The sequence below is a fragment of the Lichenostomus cassidix genome, chromosome 18 (genome assembly GCF_008360975.1).
Source record: "Lichenostomus cassidix isolate B80296 chromosome 18, HeHo_3.0, whole genome shotgun sequence".
Lineage (NCBI taxonomy): Eukaryota > Metazoa > Chordata > Aves > Passeriformes > Meliphagidae > Lichenostomus > Lichenostomus cassidix.
In genome coordinates, this window is record NC_139498.1 from 8,567,947 (window position 1) to 8,589,873 (window position 21,927).

The 21,927-nt window shown below is 38.5% G+C and overlaps 1 protein-coding gene across 3 annotated transcripts in view; it reads right to left on the reverse strand.

Moving 5' to 3' along the window:
• Positions 1-21,927, reverse strand: part of QTGAL (queuosine-tRNA galactosyltransferase) — a 114,761-nt gene that overhangs the window by 28,050 nt on the left and 64,784 nt on the right. For all 3 annotated transcript variants that reach the window (XM_085077928.1, XM_085077927.1, XM_085077929.1), the window contains exon 7: positions 5,692-5,787. In XM_085077928.1, the coding sequence (XP_084934054.1) occupies positions 5,692-5,787 (96 nt within the window). The remainder of the gene's footprint in view (positions 1-5,691; positions 5,788-21,927) is intronic.

The following is a 21,927-nucleotide window of genomic DNA, read 5'->3' on the forward strand; positions in this document are numbered from 1 at the left end:
CTGAAAGATAACATGACAGAATTGAGAAAAAAAAGAAGGTAAAGAGATTGAAATACATTTCTTTCTGTAAACAATATCACATACATGAACAACCAGGGCATAAACCTCAACCTCAATTTTAATCATTCTATTTCAACACCGAAAAAAATAAGAGTACAAGTTAATAAAAAAAAAATTAATTGAATTTTTCCCTATTACTACAGCTTCTGAGTTTCTTCCATAATTAGGAAAATGAGATTCTCTAAAATGCTGGACACAACATACCTCTGTGGTTTCTTCTGGCCCTCTAGTTGCAACACAGTTCAGTGACTCTTTCTCATACCCACCAGGCTGAGCAACCAGAGGGGTGTGGGAGTAGAAGAGAAATGAGACAAAAAAAGGCTTTGAACCCTGGAAAACAACTCCAAAACACTCAGTTTAACATATGTATCTTGGGAGAAATCAGAATCAAATCTGGGCTCTGCAGCTCCAGCCCTCACTCTGACTCCTGTGTACACTGAATTGGGCCACAATCTCACATTCTGAACCAAATGGATTCTGCTCTGGCTGCTCACTAAGGGCAGCTCATCTGTAGCTATCCCTTGTCTTTGCAGACATTTGTCTGACTTCCAGTTTAAGAGCTGCAATGCACAAGAAAAATTTTTAGACAACCTCATACAATTTATGCTTTATATGAATCCACTTTGAAAGCCACAAAAGTAATCTGGGAGAAGCTGCAGTGGCAGCCAGCAACCACAGTCATCAAGAGTACAAGAAAAACACGAAATCAATTTCTTTCCATTTGTCTTGAAGCCCTTTCTATATTTTTCTTATTGTGGAATTTAAGGGAAATACTGAGCCAGCAGCAAAGTTCAAACCTTTTTCTCTTTTCCGGTCACACACCAGACTGTGTCTCAGAGCCCAAACACAGCAGATATCAGCTTGCTGCAGGAGTCATATTTTGATTCAGATCTGTGATTACATCACATACATATCAGCAATTCCTTTTCTTCTGGATAAACATTTGCATTATTCAAGACAACCGTTAATATGTATATTTAAGAGGAGTTACTGCAGAATTAAAAGGATCTTTCAAAACCCTGTTTGGTTCCAAGTGCTCTTTTGCTCTCTAACTGGCAGAAATACTCTGGAATAAAGTGCACTCAGCCCTAGGAAGGAGCAGGTGCCTTGTACTGCTCAGCAGTGGCCTCTCACATTACAAAGGAGCAGCATTTTTCAGAGGAGGAAAGATGTTGACTGTGTTATGGATCCTGCAGGGATGGGACTTCCTATGGCTCTTGAGCGTGTAAGTTTGCTGCAATACAAGAGTTTCTTCCCAATTGAGATCTATTATTGGATCCAGATGGCATTTTAAACACCAGGAATCTTTGTGAAACAACACGACTTTGAAAGAAAAAGCTGTTAAACCACTAAAGGGATATTTTAAGGTATTTTTTTAACATTAATAGCCATAGCTGAAAGTATCAATTACTAAACAGCATTTCAGCGATAGGCTACCACATCAATAGCTTTCAGCATTAATAAATACAATTAAATTGCACAGTTTACATGTTACTGGACTACATACAGAATTTTCCATGTCATAGGCAAAACCCAGCCTCTGCTGCATTAAGGGATAAACTGATTACAGCTCCCAGTGAAAAGCAGAGCCTGTCCCTGCTTTGCTCTAACCAGCCACATACAAAATATTATTCACTTTATCACATTCCTATTGAACAGGGAAGGGTTTCTCTTGACCCAGTATGTTGGGCAGGTACTGCTTGCAGTGCTGATGGTTGTACAGATGAGGGGACTGATTCTTTATACACCATGGGGTGTCAAGCAGAACCCTAACTTGAGTTAAAGTAACTCCTTGTTCAGGGACCAAACTAAATAATCTGTGATCCTTCTCTAGCTAACTTCTCATTGCTCTCTGTTCTCACTCCTGGCAGCAAACTGTGCTCCAACTGCAGTGACTTCAACCTTGTTAAGGAGGTTCAAGCATCTCACAACAAGCAATTCTGGCTACAATTCTTGCAGCTCCACCATCAGCCATGATAAGGAGCATCAGTAGGGATGCTCAGCAATTTTTGGAGGCAAGTGACACCCTTTACAATGCTGTAACTATTAACACCTGGTGAGATCCTGCTGCAGCCCTGGGATGACCAACAGAAAAAGTCAAATTGCTTTAATTCCTCAGTGGAGCCTAAAATTGATGAAAGGAAAGAATTAAATAGCTATTAATAGCTTTTCTACAGGATTATTGAGATATTCTTAAGTTTCTCTTTCTGCAGATCTGTCACTTCATTTCTTGGTTCTCATCCAGATCTTGCCTTTTCATCATTCTACCTTGTTTATAGGACCCAAAGCCCATTAGCATTTGTTTAATTGTTTGGGAAATAAGAGGTTAAAGGAAACTCCAAAGATTGCTTTCATGCAAATGTCTTGGCACAGAGAAATGCAGTTAAACAGAGATGATGGGGAAGTCAAATGGAAGGGAGGTGGTAAATTCTAAATGATATATAATAACAGACCAGCAGAAAATATAATGAGACATGGGGTATGGAGTGAATTTTCAAATAGGTTATAAAGTGTAATTAATCACTGGCTCTGCCACTTTTTCTCTCTTTTTTAGATCAAATATTGATCTCTGTTCTGCCTTAATTATATCAAGCCAAAACACAGTAGTACCTGTGTTTTATCCTGATTTTCCCCCAGAGCATCCTGACAGATTATTTGACAGACTGACAATATTTTAATTCATTTTCCAAAAATCCAAATTCCTACTTAGCCTTTTACCTCTCAGGCATTATTATTATAACCACTTGCCTTTCTGAAGGGAATGACATTTGTGTTCTCTGGCAGAGAAACATGGAAAATTGCTTTAGTTAGTGCCCAACAACTACAGGGTTACCTCAGAGCTTTACAGCATGGGCTGCAGTCTTCTCCTGTGCTCAAAAGGATGTTTTGACACTTCCTCAATTCGTGTTTTTGGTGACCTTTTTTCACAAAAATAGAATGAAACTGAGCTGCAGACACTTTGTTTGGAGCCACAGTCTGTAGTCAGAAAGGCCAGTGGTTTACAATGCACTGTTCCACCTGGGGCTCATTAAGAATAATTTCCCCCTATTTACACTTCAAGATTAGCTCAGAACTTTAGGGCTGTCACTCCATTTTCAATTTTCATACCCTTAAAAAGGAAGGATAAACACAGGGGTGACAGGAAATTTGGAACCAAGTTGTGGTAAAATTCTAGAGAAAGAAACAGGTTTGGCATGTAACAGTAGAGATGTCGATAGCAATACTGCCTGGAAGAGCCAAGACTTTGCAATTTTCCACACTTGGATGGAGTGGAGCCTGCAGGTTAGCAATGCTCATTTATACAGCTCTTCTTGTACTCAGGATTTCTGTCAGACACGTGAAACAATCATTTTTCTTGGCTAATAACAGACACCTCGTCTACCACTGCACATGGCTGGGAGCTCCCCACTCTAACAGATGACACAGCTTCCAAATCTGCTTTTCACATTATACCAGAACACAGACATTTTTTCCTCAGCACAATTTTTTGTTATGCTTTTGGACACAGTTATTACTTTTTAACAATGGTGCTACTTATTAGGAGACACCAAAAACTCCAGCAGCAAACCCACTCCTGGTAATGTCACACACCCAGTGTCAAGTGGGAGTTCTGAAGGGTTTAGTGAAGTGCTGCTACTTCTTTCAATAAGGAAGTACTGCACTCTTTATCCAAAACTGCTGGATAACAGAAAGATCATTTTCTTTCAGTTTCCTAAAAGAAGTCAGAAACACAGTTCATGTGACTCTTCTTCTAGCAGAGAATACTATTTGAAATGTTACTTTATAGGTCTGTGACCACTTCCATTGTATTATTTTAGTCTCAGCACACCATCAGAGCTTGTTAAAATATTTTCAGTGCTCTTGCTTTAACTATCATTTATCAGAGATTGCATAAATAACAACTCTACCATTTTAGTTAATTAGTACATAAAACAAACATGTCAGTTTCTCAGAGACCATTTATGAAGGTACTATTTAGGATTTTGTTTGGACCTAAAAGGAATTCACTTCTAACAATTGCAGATCTCGATCAAAAAGAACTTCACTGAAAAAAAAAAACCAAAAACCCAACAACAAAAAAAAAAGCCACCCTGAAAAAAATCTGTTTCACTTGGAGCCTGGATGGCTGGAGAGAGACATACATATCTACCTGGAATAAAGAAAAGATTGCACCATAGCATATCTATTTGTATTTGATCAGCCCACCCCTACTGTTACCATAAACATCAAACCACAATTTCTTCCATGGAAGAATTACCTTCCATTTTTTCTAAGCACTGAAATATGAAGAACAGGTGTTTGGATTTAATTTCAAATGAGAAATGCAGCTTTTTGGCAAGAAACAGTTTAGCAAACGGAGAAGGCTGAAACATGGAGATTTGTTGGCCTGTTCCTGTGTTTACTTCCAGCAATATGACACTTGCCAGTCTTGTTAATAAACACAAACTCAAAAATGGAGAGGGAAGTGATCAGATTAACACAGATCCTGGGTCAGGTCAGAACATACACACAGGGATGACACCCTTAAGAGTATTCTCAGCTCTGCTCATACACAGAGAAAATCTTTCTTTGCCTCAAAGGAATTCTTTTCAAATGAAAATGAACAAGTTTGAGCAATGCTAAGTACTTTGCAACCCTAAATGCTGAAAGATTTAAGACTTGATTTTGTGTCGTCTAAACCCACAGAGGACAAAGGTTTGACTTCATTGCTTTGTTCAGATCTGCCCTTGTTTGTAGGGTATTTTTGTGAAGGTCCTCTGTATCAGCCAGAGTCTGAGCTTGGACACGTTGGACACTTCACAATAGGGACAAACAATATGTTCAACTTATCACTGGCAATTCGTAAAACTAGAAGGACATATCATGCATTGTGGCTAAAAAATCATTAGGATTAAGATTGTCAGTGTACTACAGCTGAATAATCAGTGGCATAGTTCCTACACAATTACACAGACAGAGCAAAACAGAAAAAACCCAACTCATAAAAACAAAACAAAGGGGAAAAACCTCCTAAAATGAGAAGCAAAAAGCACAGAACAATAGTCTATTTAATTTAACCTCTTGAACTTTATCATTAGGCTTGCTGTTCTATTGTTGCTGCTGCTTTAACTTGTTTGCTTTCTTTTTGGAGCTTACTAACAACACTCAAGAAGTTAAGTCAAACATTCTTCAGAGAGTGAAAATACAATGATAAGAAATAATAATAAAAAAGAAATAAAGAGCATGGGTCAGTGAATGTAGATTGTATGGGGAGCCAGGCACCATTCCCAGCTCATCCACTCACCCACCATGTAATTAAGGGCAAATATTTTCACTGCTCTAAAGAAATCAGTTCTCATCTGCTGTCTCCTTATAATTATACTTTTTTGGCAGCCCAAAGAATAATATTTGTATATCCTCATACATACATATATACACATTTATGTATGTCTGTATGCAGAGTGTGTATATATATACACTCTGCATGGCACTGAAGGGCTTCATTTAGAAGCTATAAAAATAATAATCACCATCATCATATGTTATAATTTGAATAATAAAATAGGAAATAGCCTTAACAGATTTTTTTGAGTACTAATAAATGAAAGTTTAAAAAAACAATTCAGAAGGGATATTATCTGTACCACTCACCTTTCCACCCTCATCAAATTTTCCCACGTGAAAAAACCATTCTCGAGAACAGAACCAGGTTGGCATGATCACAGTGGGCCCATGGGAGGTAAACACCTAGGAAAGGGAAAAAATGCCAGTCAGTTAACACAATGTCAAACCCAGCATCTGTTGAGGAACAAAGCAGGCTTTACACATTCACCTGAAATTATGCTTATGCATAACCTGCAGCGATTTCAAGCACTGAGAAAAGCAAGTGCTTGAAATTCATCATGTGCTTAGTGCTGAAAGTGCAGCATGTACCAGAACCTCTGAGGTGATGCAGCCCAACAGACAAATCTAGCTCCTGCTTCATATTCCATGACCTTCTATGCTGTCCCAAGGTGCACCATGTGCAGAGTACTTCACCCTTTTTTTCCAAATTTAGAGTATTATACTGGAATTGGCACTTTATCAAGAATGGTGATGTTAATATTGAGTGAACGAATTGAGAAGAATTGTGGAAAGCTAAAGTTCTTAAACTGAACCCTACAATTGTTGAGCATTGATTTTTTCCCATTTATATTCCTTATATATTAATAAGGAACTTTCCCTGATCCTTTATTTCTGCTAAAGACACTTAAATTCTAATCAAGCTTGAACAAGTAAAATACAATTTGTTTCAAACATTACCTGAGTACTGTGGATTTGCTACCCAGGAGTATCTACAATAAAAGGTTTTTGGAAAGGAAGAGCTTTAAGGAGGGAAAAGGAAGTGACTATTAATTTCTTCCTCTTCACTTGTGACAACCAAGAACTATACAAATGGGTCTTTGGAGCTTTAAACAAACTTGTGGTTAATACAGCAGTGAAATAAGGCAGAATGTGGATTATATAAGGCAAACTGGTTTTTTGTTTTAGCACAAGGTGAAGTATCCAGGCAGAGAAGAGACTGAACTTGTCAAACACAGTGTGCAAAGTGAAGGCAGGAGCTTGTGATTGCTTCCAACAGCAACACAGAAACTGCACTGCACACCTGGGTAATGAAGGCAGAAAAAACTAACTTCACAATTACTGTCAGTCAGACACTAATGACAATGCTGATCCTGTAAGCTGACAATTTCATAGCATGTTACAGTGGTAACAGTAATATTCCTCTATAGCTGAAGTTCTTAAACATAACAGCATGAGTGTACATTTCTCACATTTTAAAGGTGCTCCTCTTGATGTCAGCCTGAGGGAGCTCCAAAAAAATCTTCTAACTGGCAACTTCCCTTTACACAGATAAACACGGGTTTAAAACCAAATACAGACACATTAATCAATTCTCCAAATTAATTAGATTAGAAATCTAATAAAAATAAATGGATGACCTACTCCCACTTTTCTTATGGGCATCTGCCCAAACACAGGCATCCACCCCAGGGTGAAGCACACAGCATGCTGACTCCAGGAGAACTTCACTGCCCCTAAAGGGATCCTAGGGTGACTCATTTTCATACAAACATTTCAATTCTAGGCAATCAGATCTAGTCAGAACAATCTTATCACCTCGTGGCTGTGGCTTAACACATCAGCAGGTTGCCCAGAGCCAAAATACTCTTGTTCAGAGGTGCTAAATGGGAAAAGCTCCTCCCAAGAGTCAGGGGGGGAGCTGAAAGAGTCAACACAACCCCAGAAGACCAGAGCAGACATGATTACTCAGTACATGGTTATTAGCTCCACATTAATTACAAGGGCAATTGAGTATGGTCTGAACCAAACAATGACCAAAACAGTAATCCCAAAAGAAAACAGCACCAGGGAGAAAAGCCTGGCCAGAGGGCATTGCATTGAATCTCATTTCTGAATCAAACAAAAACTTCAAAAGAAAGTCTTGAGCCCATCAGTACATGTGAAACGTGTTTGGGGAGGCCAGAAAGACATTTCCTCAGTGCTGTCTGGTCCATCAGAGAACACAAATGCACTTCCCCTTAGAGATGGAGCTCTCTGCAAGTAGCAATGCCCACGAGCAAAGAGCATACATCCCAAACATCTTAGGCAATGTGTGTTCCACTGACATACATATTTCAATGAAACCAGATAGAATAAATTCGAAAAACTTGAGAAACAACATCCAAAAGCCACTTATGTTAGCACAGATGATGATGAGGATGATTCCATAGCAGACCATCACACACTGCATACACCAAAATCTTTTCTAAATCCAGCAGTGTTCTGTGATTCACTGTCCCTCTCAGGAGAAATACCAGAGGAGAATCACACAGGCAAAACACAGACTGATGATGCCACACATGATTTCAGGATCTTATCCTTCAAGAAACTCTTTAAACCTATACAGCACAGCAGCTGAGAGTCAATGAATTGTTAAATAAACTTTTTCTACATGAATATTTATAGTGCAACATCAAAACTAACTTTAGGAAATTCATTTGTGCTGCTGTCACGAAGGACAAATTCACACTACCTTGTCCCTTGCTATGTAACAATAACTTTTGTGAAGCTGAAATTCTCTTTTTTGTTGTTGTTGTCAGCTTTGTCTATAGCTGATCCTGATCCCACAAAAGGAAAACAGAGCACCAAGCAGAGAGAACAAGACCCTTCTTTTCAGCAGCAGTAGAGATAATTCAGAAATTAACTTGATAAAACTGCTAGAAGTCTAGATTTGCAGCACATCAACATTAATTAAAGAGCTCTCCCAGTCATCCTGCCTCTGGCTACACACCTCAGTCCCAGCACTGGCACTCACCTGACCCCATGATGGATCAGAGCACTACCTCAGTAAAAATCCATTATTTCCCTTGCTTTTAGTGTTAGTTTTCTACAGCCTTAGTTCTCTGAATCAGTTCACTGTGGGGTCAGAGTAGCAATACCACAGACACACTGGAGAGGGAAGGAGCAAGCTTTGGAGAGGAAAACAAGCCCTCCCTCTTTGGTCACTGCCCACAGTTAATCAGTCCAGCTGCAACATAAAACTGAATATTCACTCTTGATGGGAGGAGAACTGGCCAGGAAAAACACTAACTCCTCACAACTATTCTGAAACACTGTGGCATCTGCCAAACTTCTGAAAGCCACTTTCCCCAGCTTTTGAAATTTTATCTTCAAGAGAAAAAAAAAATAACCTCAACCTTCTGCACTTTGGAAATTCTACATTTCACCTTGGTTTAGTCTGATGGAAAGGTTTCCTCTGTATTTCTTTTTTTGTCTATTCTTGTCATAAACTCTTGCCAAGGTGTTAAAAATGGTCAAATTGCCTTACTCTGTGATTAAAACTGCAACTTCTCACTTTGTGAGACTGACATTCTATCTTTTATTCATAAATCTTTTAGATTGCATGGATTGAAACAAGAGAAACAAAGAAGACATGGTAGACTGAACTTGAAAATGAATCAAAAGTAGTATTTGAATGATGGTGCCATGAACTACTATGTTTAGTTTTCTTGGAAATATTCTCCAACTCTGCTTAACAAATGTCTTGTGTCACTTTGGAATATCAGTGGATTTTCAGACTTTGAGGAATTAATTCAGTGTTATGGAGAGCAGGTTGGACCTGTGAACCTTTCACACACAGCTGGAATGAAAGATTAATACTTATTAATGATACTTGTTATTAATTACATAATTTTTACAGCATACATACATTATCTAAATATATGAATATGGTTGAATGAAACTAACTTGTTAAAAACCATTTACAGAGGTGTAAATGAAGGTATAAATCTGTTCAGGTTTAGAATTCCTGAAGAACAATGCAGTCATAACCTAACTGGAATCCATCTCCACATTATGGGCACAAGCTGCTATTTCAGCATTTTATTTACTAAATTATTTAGAACTTTTATCATTATCTGGGTTTATTCCAAGGATCAAGTAGCAAGTAATTGAAACTGGTTTGTTCTTGTTCACTGTTTGCCTATCGAATTACATCCAACTGTTACACAGATTCTCTGAAAATAAATCTAAAGAATAAAAGAGTTGATAAAGTGACTTTCATTGTTGTGTTTCAAAGCTGTCAACAGCACATGTAACTCTGGTTCTCACTGATGCTTGCTGCAGATCAGGTCAGCATTCAGTGCAAGATTTCAGCTCCAATACAGAGAAAGGCATTTGTGTGTTTGGAGTAACTTCTCAAGGAAAGGTCTATTTCCTGAAGCAGCAAATCAAAGTCTAACAGCATTGAGACAAAAGCAGACATGCAGATGGTGAAACAACCTTATCCCATCAGCTACCATCATGCCATTTAATTTTAGATTTAATCACAGGCCCAGGCTGCTTTCCAAAGCAACAAACTAATTCCCAAAAATACAATACACATTTAATTCTACTTATGCTACAGCATTTTTCAAAATTATAGTCACACAAATCAAGGATTAGAAACAATCTCCTCTGTTGAGATAAAGCTTTCTAATATCCAGGGTCATACACTGACATGTTAGAAGGTGAAAAAGAAAAGAAAACAAATCCCATGGTGGAGTGCCACAGTGATTTTGCAAGCTGTAGGCAAAGCATAGACTAAAGGACATCATTCCTGACCTGGGAACAATGCTGTGTTATCATACCTGTGCATTAATTCAGCAGACTGTAGCAGGACCTTGTTACTGAAGTGTAACAATCAAAAGGTTTACATCCAGAATCAAGTGTGTGTTAGAGTGAGAGAAGAGGTACAGAAGGTAGGGAAGAGAAAAAATTACTTTTCCTGCTTCAAAAAAGTATTGGGGAAAATAAGGTTTTTCAAAAGAAAATAATTACAAGCAGCTTTATTAAGCTTTTAGGAATCTAAACACCCAGTGTGGTATGGATTACATGCAGTTAGTTTATATTGTACTGAACTGCTCTACCCTTTCCTAGGTCTGTACAAATAACTGCCTGTGTCACCTCATCACTGCAAGCTTCAGAGCAGCTGAAAATCCTTCTCCAAAGAAGCTGCAATCTGGCACAGCAAAAAGTAGATTACAGAAATGAACCATACCTTGCCTCTCTGCACTGAAAAAACTGCATATACACTGTAATTCTGGTGCAGGCCTGACTAAAAATCAATGGTGCTTAACCTTCACAATCCCAAACTCTACTAAGCAACAAAACTAATCAAAAAGTGTACAAAAGTCCTGAGAACTGCTAATGCCAGTGAAAGCTGAGAGCATTCAGCACCTCCAAGAAGGTGTTCCTCCTCCTGGAAAATTTATGACCTATAGTTCCCCATGATTTCTTCTGGATCTGAAGGCTGGATGAAGGCTGGAATGTTTCACAGCTCACAGGAAACACAGGCTCTGCAAGAGCAGAGCCAGTGAGAGGAGCTGTAAGATGATGCTTTCTCTTAATGCAAAGGGAACAGGAATGGGAGCAAAACTGGGGGGAGAAAAGCTGAATGTGGCTGAACTGCTAAACAACCTCCCTGGTTCCTCACAGTTTATTGAACTTCTAGTGCTTTTCACCATGTCATTCACTTTCACAAAAATACAACAGTCCTCTTTATAGCTATGTGACTATTCTATCAAAATACAAAATTTGTACAAATAATATTCCCTATATTAAATAAAATTTTCATACCAAGTCTCTGCAGTGAGAGTCTCTTACTCTGAAATGAATAAGATGGTGTACATTAGCATCACCTCCCCCTGACATCTCTGGCTATAGCAGAGCCCCACAAAGAATGAAATGCTGGGTAGAGACTGTGTATAGCAGGCTACTCTTTACCTGTGTTTTCAGATTTTCTTAGAATTTGCTGCTGAAAGTAAAACTGTTTACAAACTTGCTACGAGTAAATACATTAACTTTGGGTTTCTAGTCCAATACCTATGGATTCAATTGGCTGTGGCTTTGCTTTCTGTGCTGCAGCCCCTGGCAGCCCCATTGTGTGGATAATTGAGAGCCAACCATACTGCTGAATGTCTCTGTTGCCTAGCTGAATGCCCAAGAGCAAGCACCATTCTTCTAGTGTTTTTTAGAGCTTTTCTCTGCTAATGACGATGAATTAACCTACTGCTGAATCCAAAACAATAGCAGCATGCAAAGGAAACAGCCTGTATGATTTTAGCATGTCTTCTTTTTCTAAGGGGGTCTGTAGGCTACTAAAAGTGGTCTTTGCAACATCCCTGCCTTAACAAGTCTCTCTAATTCTTGGAGAGTTTCCAGTATTTCAAGAGTCAAGTATTTACAATGGAATAATTGCTCCATCCAGTAAAATAAGGCATTCTGCACCAAGAGGTTGTCTACTCTGCTTGCTTTTTGTGCTGAGGTTTTACCACAAAAGAAAGAAAATAATCTGCTTAAAGTCATATTGGCAGGTCTTGAACTGTGATTAGAACAAACAAGACATCTGCTAAGAAACAACACAGACCAATGTTGATGTAAAATAAGTCATAAAAATTACCTTTCCATTTGTAACTTATTACACAGTATTTAATAGGGACAATACAGCCAACAGAAATATCTCCCTACATGGTGTGTAGCTAAAAAACAAAACTATTCTGCCTCTTGAAGTGCTTGATGCTATGTCCACAATTAACAAGTTTCCCTAAAATGTGCTAGCAAAGCGGAAAACAAATTCCGATAAAAAGCAACACATGAAACTTTTCCACATAGCAGCTCCCAGAATTAATGTTCAGCTGAAATGTGAGTAAACCTCCTGGCAAATCTCAGCTTCAGCTAATTTTAAAATGCAGGTATTTTGAGAGAGAAACATGAAATACTTTTGAATGGTCAGGATTATCTGGGAGTGTAACAGATCCTTCACACTAATGCTCACTGATTCTCCTTTTCAAATAAAAGGTGCCATAAATGTCTCATGCAACTTGGAAGTGGGGGACACATGACCCTCAGTTAAGTGAAAGAAATACAAGCATCTTATAAGCAAGCATCAAACCATAGGGAAGGAGATCACTTTTGATTTGAGAAGTTCAGCTGTGTGTTAATGTACATGCAAAAGAACCACGGGAGAAATATTAAATATTCATGCAAACTTGCTGAATTTATTCCAATGCAAATTATATTTCTTTTGTATTTTTCCCCCTCTATAGACTTTTATCCTTTAGAGAAGGCAAAAAGACAAAACTTAGATCAGATCTTAACCTAGGGATTCTGATTATCTGATTAACAGCTGCGATAGTAGAATGTTTTCTTTAGGAAATCAAAGCAAACTTTACCCTAAATCTCTCCCTCATGTCTTCCATCATATCGCAACTCTTTGGGGAGTATCAAAGCACCAAATGCATTCCAGTGCCTTGAGAGTGTTTGATTTGAGCTCTGTAACACTTCAAAACTGTGAATGGGAGAACAAAGCAAAGACAGAAAATAAAAATGTATTTTAGAAAAATAAATGTCACTGCTAGTGCAGAAACAGTAACAGCAGATTTTACAGAGGGAAAATTTAAGATCTCAGGGTTTTGTTTTACAAAAATGGCCTAATATTAGCCTTCTGCACACTGTCTCTAATCTTTTACCCCACAATCACTTTCTCATAATGAAATACGTACTAAAAATAAAAATCCCCAGTACCCCAGCAACAGTTTTTACACATACACACATTTTTGATAATGAAAGGGACCCAATACATTTCCAGAACCCAGTGATCTCTTACAAGAGTTTGTTTTTCAACAGTGCAGAAGAGAAAACTGGAAAGACCTCAACCAGCCCTGAGCATTTGCAGAGATAAAAATTAAGAGCACATCAATTTGTAAAAGTCTGAGACAAACCAGAGCTGAGCTGAGAGCACTAGAAAGCTTTCCCCTCCTACCTGCATTCTCCTCTTTCAGCCTCCCCAATAATTTGCTGATGGGTTTGTATGTGGGATTTGATTCTGTTGGTTCTTTCCCTGCTTCCCAGCCAGAAACATGACCAACATTTCCTTTAATTTGTGACTTATTCTAACCTCCAAACTCTCACAGCATGGGCAGCTTGAAGCCCCACTGTATGTCTGAATGTGAGCCCTGTGTGTGCATCACTCCTGACATTCATCCCTCTGGTAAATTCTGCCTGAACTTGGCACTCCCTGTCCCTGGGGTGAAGTAGTTACTGCTCAGACAGTCATTCAATTTATCTAGGAAGTTAAAATATTTTTCTAGAAATCAGTGATAAGAAAGAAGGTAATCAATAGCTTCAGACCTTGCAAGCAGAGGCTGGTGTGAGTTATCAGCACACCCACACTGCAACTGGGACAACAGAAAATCAACAATAACGAGGATTAGAGCCCAGGTTGAACCCAAATCAGAGACAATAAGCAAGCAGCCAGCTCTGCCAGGGAGCATTTCTGCCATGGGGCAACTGAACCACTCCAAGGTCTCTGGCACTTCTCTAATGAATACAGAGGTGCTCCAGAATACAGAGCTTCTAAATTCACTGCCTGAGCCTCATATAGCCATACATTCCTATAATCAGACTATTATAATTATCCTCAAATCGATGAAATTATTTTCTCTAGTAAGATTAAATAAATTTTTTGAGAAATCATCTCTGAAAAGCTCTTTCAGCACACAATAGGAATCTGATAATAAGCGAAGTGCAACTAAAATGTTCAAAGAATTAAGAGGAACCCAATTGTGCTACACATATGAAAAAGATTTTTTACATTCTTTTTTAGTATCTTCTTCTTATCCTGTCCTGAAGAAATATTTACACCAAAACCACAGTAGATATATATGTACTATACAGCCCTCAGCATCTACCATCAATAAATAGTAAGGGCATCTGTATTAAAGGGTCTTGCTATAATATCAAAGAAAAACTATTAATAACTATCTAAAGGAAACCAACTGAATCAGAAAAGAAAATGTTGATTTTTCATTTGCCAAGAAGCTGAAAATCAGTGGAGGAAGCAGATGCTAGTATTTTACCTAATGTAATTTAAAATTTGAAAACAGAACAGCAGTTTTGGCCATACTGAAACAGCTGGGAAGGATCTACTAAGCAGCTCTCGTGATTTATATCTTTGAGAGCTTCATAGGTCACTCAATGTAAACACCCTTGTTTGTCTCACACATCCTGCTAAAAATGATTAAGATTTAGATGAGGTTTCAAGTCTCTGAACTACAGATTCTGAGAAAAGGTAGTGTAACACAAAAAAGTACAATAACAATGTACTTAGAAATACAAATATTTCTATTTAAAAATATTTGGTTAAAAATATTTAATAATAATTATTTCCCTGTCATTTCTTCACAGAATTTAGATAAAAACTTAGATAATTTCCCCAAAATTCCTCAAAATTAGTAACAAGAACTTTGCATGTGCTACTTGTAAGAAAAAATAAGATAAAACCACAGCAATCCACAGAACTTACAGCAAAGCTGTCTCTGTATAATCATTGATGACAAAGGTTGATCCAATCTTTCCTATAGAAAGTGAAGACACCACTTTGGACATTCCCAGTGGGAACAGCTAAACTCTCTGCCAGCATGGATGGAATGTTCATTGCTACCAACTTAGCAAACCAGTCATAGTGACAAACAACTGCACCTTTGAAACTCAAGTACAATGGCAGCAAAACCAAAGATTAAAAAGAGTGAAATCAGATAGCCCCATAAGGCTTTATCCAACTTAGCTTTAAATAAAATCAATATATCAGCAATACTTATATCTATTTCTTATAAAATATTTACTATTCTTCATATTTGTAACGTTATGCCTTCACCTATTTTGACTCAGCATCCAGTGTAATGTATGAGAAATTAAATTTCCAATTAAAAACACGCATGATTTCTAAACCTGAAGTTCTGAGTCCCTGTGCAAGATGGGGGGGGAAAAAAAAAAAAAAAAGATGCTTCTAGAATTCAGGCACCTCTGCCCTGTAGCAGCCCTGAACAGTCAGCTGCTCTTGGCCAGCACAGGGAATGATTCACAGAATCATTTGGGTTAGGAAAGACCTCAATGTCCTTCCTGCACTGCACAAGAAACTCAGCAAATTGAACCCTCCAGGAATCAGACCCCTGTGTTTGGGTTAATCATATCCAACAGAAGCACTGTAACCTCTTTTTGGAAATGGGGATCTCTGTCCTTTTCAAAACTGCACCACTTCACAAGCTGATCCTACATTAAAATAAATCACAGAACCAGAGGGACCCACGTATGGCAGTAATGGAGTCTATTTCTGAGGTTTTGCTGATTTTGGAACATGATCTTTTAAATCCTGAATCAGGAAACCATTCCTTCAGTAGCATATATGCAGGCAAGCTGCAAATGTTTAAATATTTAGCCAGGTTGAGACATTTATGAACAGCAATTTTTCACACATGCACATGTGTTATTCCGCCCCAGAAAAATTGTTTTGAGATTGGATGGGGAAAAAAGCAGCTATTTAAAGAGAAAATGGATCTTGAAAAACAGGCTAATTCATCTACAAAAGATAGATATTTATGTTGTGAAGGTTACTCACATCATCTCCACTAGCATCAAGTCACCTCTTCTAATCTGAATTCAGGAAAAGAGCAGCAAGCTATGATCTCCCAAAACCCCAACTTAAAATACTGCCAAAATATGATAAAACTGAAGATGTATAATACTTTCAGGACTTGTTATTCTGACAAAATTCAACTAACATTGTGAAAAATTACACACATTGGGCCTTTGAAGCCCTGTCTGTGTCAGTGTAGATGGTCACTGAGGTGACAGCCACTGAGAAGGAACTCCAACAGCAGTTCTCTGGTCTCAAACCTCCAAACTCAGCAACATCATTCCTAAACAGAAAAAATAGCGACTGGCAAGTCTTTCTTGCTAATGCAGATATGAAGAGGAGACATTGCCTTTCATGGAACATGGAAAGTTGTCCTGATCAGTCAAAATTTTGTTTCCTACATCATTGAAACATGAGAAAACTTAATTATCGGAAGATGTAGAGAATATGATGCTCCATATTATTGCTATTATCTGTACTGTACAACTGCCATGGGGGATGAGAAAAGAAAATATCTTCCAGGCTGAGAAAAACCTCCCTTTGATAGCAGACATCCCAGTGCCAGAGGAACCAAGGGAAGAACACTTACTGTAACCCATACACACACTTTGGGTGCTTCCCTGCACCAGGTGTGCCAAGATTTCAGCACTGCAGCAAGTGTGACACTTCAAGCACTTTAATGTGAATTGGGCTGTTTATAATAACCTCTTCCCTTCATTTCCAAGGGGAACTTCTCACATGTTTCATACTGTACCATGATGCTGTGTTTATACCAACTGCCACTTAGGAAAGACATAAACCAGGTTTATATACAGTATCTGCAAAATGTAAAGTTAATAAATGTTACCAAGCGGCTGCACAGTGTTTTAAGTTCAGTGGAAGACTTTCCACTTATATCAGTGAAAATCTAGAGTACCTTCACTGACTTCAGTGGAATTGCTGCATCCAGGGCATAACTGGATGGGATATTTGTACTTCTGATCATCATACACCTTTGATGTACCTACAAGATCCCCTGCAGGAGGTGCATTAGCCTGGGCACAGGGGTTCCAGTCACATTAGGGAGACAGCAACATTAACTGATTGCTGGGATAAAACTCACTGCCATCAAATGTGCCAACATACCCAGAACAGAAGAATTTCTGCTGGAATAGCCTGTCCAAACCCCAGGCCATTTGGATATAAAGACCATATCTGAAAGTTTTTAAGGAGGTATAAATATTTTAAAGCACAGCTGCAGTTAAGAAACTCCCGTTTTTATACACATTGAGTAAAATAGAATAAATAGACTGTTTCAGTTGGAACAGACCTACAATGGTCATCAAGTCCCACTGCCTGAGCAATTCAGGGCTGACTAAGTTAAAACATGGTATTAGGGGTATTGTTCAAATGCCTCTTCAACACTGACAGACTCGGAGTATCAACCATCACTTTGGGAAGCCTGGTCAAAAAATAACAGACACTTTTATTTTATTACCACCAAAAGATGATTGGACAAGTTTTACTCAGCCTCATCACATTACTTTGGATATTTCTGTGACAGGCTGGGCTTATTCTCAATTTCCAAGTTGTAAAGTTTCCAACTTCCAAGCTTTCAGCCCAGATACATTTCTGCACATCCTTTCCCTTGGCGCTTGCCCTGCTAATGCCACTGGGCCCCGCTAGCCATCCCACCCCCTCCCAAAAATCCTCCTGAGTTTCTGCTCCCACAGCACTCCTGCAGCATGAGGAGGTGGCAGCAGGCAGCAGTTTGCCTCTCATGTCACTCACAGCCAAACGCCTATAACTTTCCTTCAGGGAACACAAAACAAACCAGCTGTCCTTTGGAAGAAAAGGAAAGGAATAGAACAAGATCTTCAAGAGAAAAAACAAAAGCATGAAAGAAAAAAAATGGAGAAGACTTGAAACTTCCTCTGCTGTCACAGCTGTTCTGAGCCTTGAATTCTGTTTAAATATTGTTCAGTCTAACAGTCAAACATTCAGAAGAATATATTGCATTTGCTGGGCAACAACAACCATCCCTGGACTCCCTCATTTCTGCTGCACCATGAGACCAATCACCTCTTCACACGAATTGAAGCAAATAAATGAAAGGAAACTTTTAAGATTAATGTAATGATCTAAGTATTTTTAGCAGAAGTACACTAATACAAGCTATAATACTATGGAATTAGTTAACAACTTTTTAGTTAAAACAAAAATATTTGTACCTTAAGATGTTACTTTATCTTTTATCACAGAATATTATCAGGAGAGCTATCAGTGATTCAAACCAGCATATTCAAGTTAAAACCCACCATGCTTTCTTCCCCAAACCTATGCTTTTGCTAATCATGGCACTTTGTAGAAATTGCAAATTACTCCAGCTTCAGTAGTAGTTCACAAAAAGCATATCTCCATGTTTATTGCATTAAACTAAATATAAGACAGAAGTCTTATATTTAGAAGGAAGCAGAATGGGTACATAGAGAAAAGTTTCTTTTACACTGCAGTATTTTAGCAGATGTTATTTTTAGATTGAACCAACATTTAAATCTCAAATGAAGCTTTTCAGTGATGAAAACCGATACAAAAATCTGATTTTCAAGCACATTTCATTCATTTCCTTTATGAAAAAATGTCTGGGTCAATGTTATTTTTTATTGAATCAAACGATGCATATTTTTGACAGCCTTACTGTTTCACTCATTTTTTCAGTCTTACCACCTCTTGTCACAATAGCCTTGTCATTCTATATTGTTATAGACATAATTTCTTTTCTTACTAAGACAGTCTTACTATTGCTAAGAGTAGTAAGGTCAGTAATTGATATTGTCCAATTCAACACAATTTCTCATTAGCCAGCTGCAAACTCAAGATAACCCTCAGCACTGCAGCTGCTTCACAAATCCAACCATGATTCTAAACATCAACATCTAAAACAGCAAAAGAATTTAAAATCCAAATCCATTTCATATTAAAAAACAATCTTGTCAGGAATGTCCTTCGTGTTCTAAATATTTCCATTGAGCTGAAATAAACCATTCCCTGGACAAAACCAGGGAAGCAAGGCTTTCTAAGGCAGCAGAGAATGAGAACCTTTGTGCCTTACTTTTGAAGCTATTCCTGAGCATGAAGTTTCAAAACCAGTCTCAACCAATCCAGTTAATGCTTCCCAGCTCCTGGATGAGCTTTACAGTAATTGCAGAAATGTAGAAATGCATCCTGTGCTACTGTGTGGGCCTGTGCTGTAATTCATTTCCAACAGCTGGAGCAAAGCATTGCTTTGCCATTTTTGCTGCTTTTCATGAACAGGAGGAATTGTCCTGAAAGCCACTGGCCTGTGTCCCACAGCTCCAAACTGTGCAGCCCAGGGCAGTGCTGACCTGCTGCCCACCAAGCCACTCTCACCTCTCTCAGCAGCATGGGGAGAAAACAGGAGGAAAAGCTCATGGGTCAAGATAAAGGCAGTTTAATTAAAAAAAAAAATTTAAAAGGCTGAACACGGAAGCAAATTAAAAAATAGAAGAAAGATGATGTATTCTGTATTTCCAGCAGCAGGCAATGTTTGGCTGTTTCCTGGGAAGAGCCTCAGTACACAGAGCTGCTGCCTTGGAAAACAAATGCCTTAATAACCAACTGCCTCCCTCTCCTCCCTCTGGGCTTTTATCACTGACGGTGACATCACACTGAAGGAACATCCCTGAGGTCAGTTGAGGTCAGCTGTCCAGGCCATGTTCCCTCCCAACCTCCTGCCCACCCCCAGCCCTCTGGGGCTGCAGGAATGTGGAATCTCTGCTCAGCCCTTTGCTGTGTTACCAAAACCAGTGCAGCTATCAGTGCAGAACAGCATTCCATGGGGAAAGGTAACTCCAACCCAGCCAGACCCAGCATACCTTGATTTGTACTTGAAAAATCTTAACCAAAGGGCAATATCCTTAGGCTGCTCTGGTTCTGAATATTTGCAAATATTTGAAGCTATTTTGTTAACAGCTGATGTCAGTGAAGAAAAGCATGACTACAAATTCCATCCTCAGTTCAGAGGAGTAAATAGCTTCCCCCTAAATTCAGCAAAAGACACAATATGGTGCTAAAAAACTCAATTGAATTACTCGCATTTTGATGACAGATCACAAGTTTCAATACCATAGGGAGAGAATATGTTACTTAAAAGAAAGGCTCTTGCAACTCACAGATGATTTATGTCACCCTTGGGCATTTCTCTCTTGGTCTCAAAATTAAGAGAAATTGTTAACACAATCTTCTGATCAAAGAGCATCATTGAGTAACAGAACATAAATTTTTCTTTTTGTGTTTGAAAAGGTAAAACACCTCTGTCCCCTCGGAAGAAAAGAAAAATAATCACAAGTAGGATTACAAAAGAAAAAGTCAAAGATAAAAGAAGACTAAAATTCAGCTCTGCTGGATATGCCCTCAGCCTCCTCAGCAGATGCCCAGTACCAAAAAAGCTCAGACATTGTTCAGGTGCAGGTGGCCAAAATCTCCTCAAGATGACAACAGTAGTTGTTTGCCTGTATCCAGCAAAATCAAATTAAATTCAAGATTCAGTATGGAACAGATAAGTGAAGCAAAATGAGGAGAGATAAGGAGGGGAATGGAGCAGGGGGGAAGGTGATGGAAATTAAAGTACCCTGTGAAAGGCCTTTGGGCAGGACCCAAAAACTGGAGATAAGACTGAAAAATCTACAAGGCTGGGAACAGCAAGAAAAGAATTGCTTAGCTTTGCTTCCTTCCATGCTTTATGCAGGAAGAAACCCAGATTTTGCATGGGAAAAGAGATTAGACTATGACAAGAAATATCTGTTGCTTTCACCAGCTTATCCCATCACAACAACTCAGAAGACCCCAAACTTTGCCCATCAACTCAACCCAAAGGATACCTCCACCATGTTGTGTGTATGGCTAATACCTTTCAACATGTTCCAACACATCTCATAACTCCACACTCAAGTCTAATTCACATTAGGCATTTTAAAGAAAACAAAAGTAACATGATATACCAATTTATTTTATAAATGTCTGCACTTACAGACTAAAACATGTGGATTTGTTTTAAATTTAATCTATGCTGTTTTATTGATGAGCTTCCTAAATCTATCCTAAATTAGGCTACATTGAACAGAAACCTATAAATACATTTTCTCTCTCTTTGCCAAGATGTAGAGGCTATTAGAATATATCAAAAATCTTCTACAGATTTCATACAATACATGGAAGATGGAGAGGATAATTTCCATCATTAATCAAAAATTACTTCTTGCCATTAACATTTACATTTTTTTCTCTGAAAGTTTATGTGTCACAGAAAGCAGAAAGTACAGATGAGTAAGATTTCTATCTGTCTTTCAATAAACATTGCCTCAATGGAATCTGCTCCCAGGTTAAAGTTTAGCCTGGAATCCCACACATCCCTGGCTGGGGGAACTGGAATACTGGTCTGATATGAGGGTCACAGTAGCAGCTTAGGAAGACATCCCAAGGGATGCACTTGCACAGAATATAGATTTGGCATATACCAAAATAAATCCAACCAAACATAAAGCTTGTTCACAGTTCCGCCTCATTTTGTATTTGAATATAGACCACATGTTTGGGGATTAAGCTGGTGAACCCAATCTGTCTCTACCAGGAAACAGCAATGAAACAACTGGGCTACAGAACTGTCAATTATTTCACACAGACCAGCTGTGCACCAATTTGTTCTCCAAACAGCCCTTAAACCAGAAGAACATCTTCTGTAACAAGAGCCTTAAATGCAGGACACGTTCACGTGTAACTGAACTTTCCACAGGAAGAAAATTCCTACACGTTAATACTGCAAAGAGGACACCCACAACAATATCCCTTCAAATATCCCTTTTTCCATTTAATACTTTATTTACTGGGAGTGC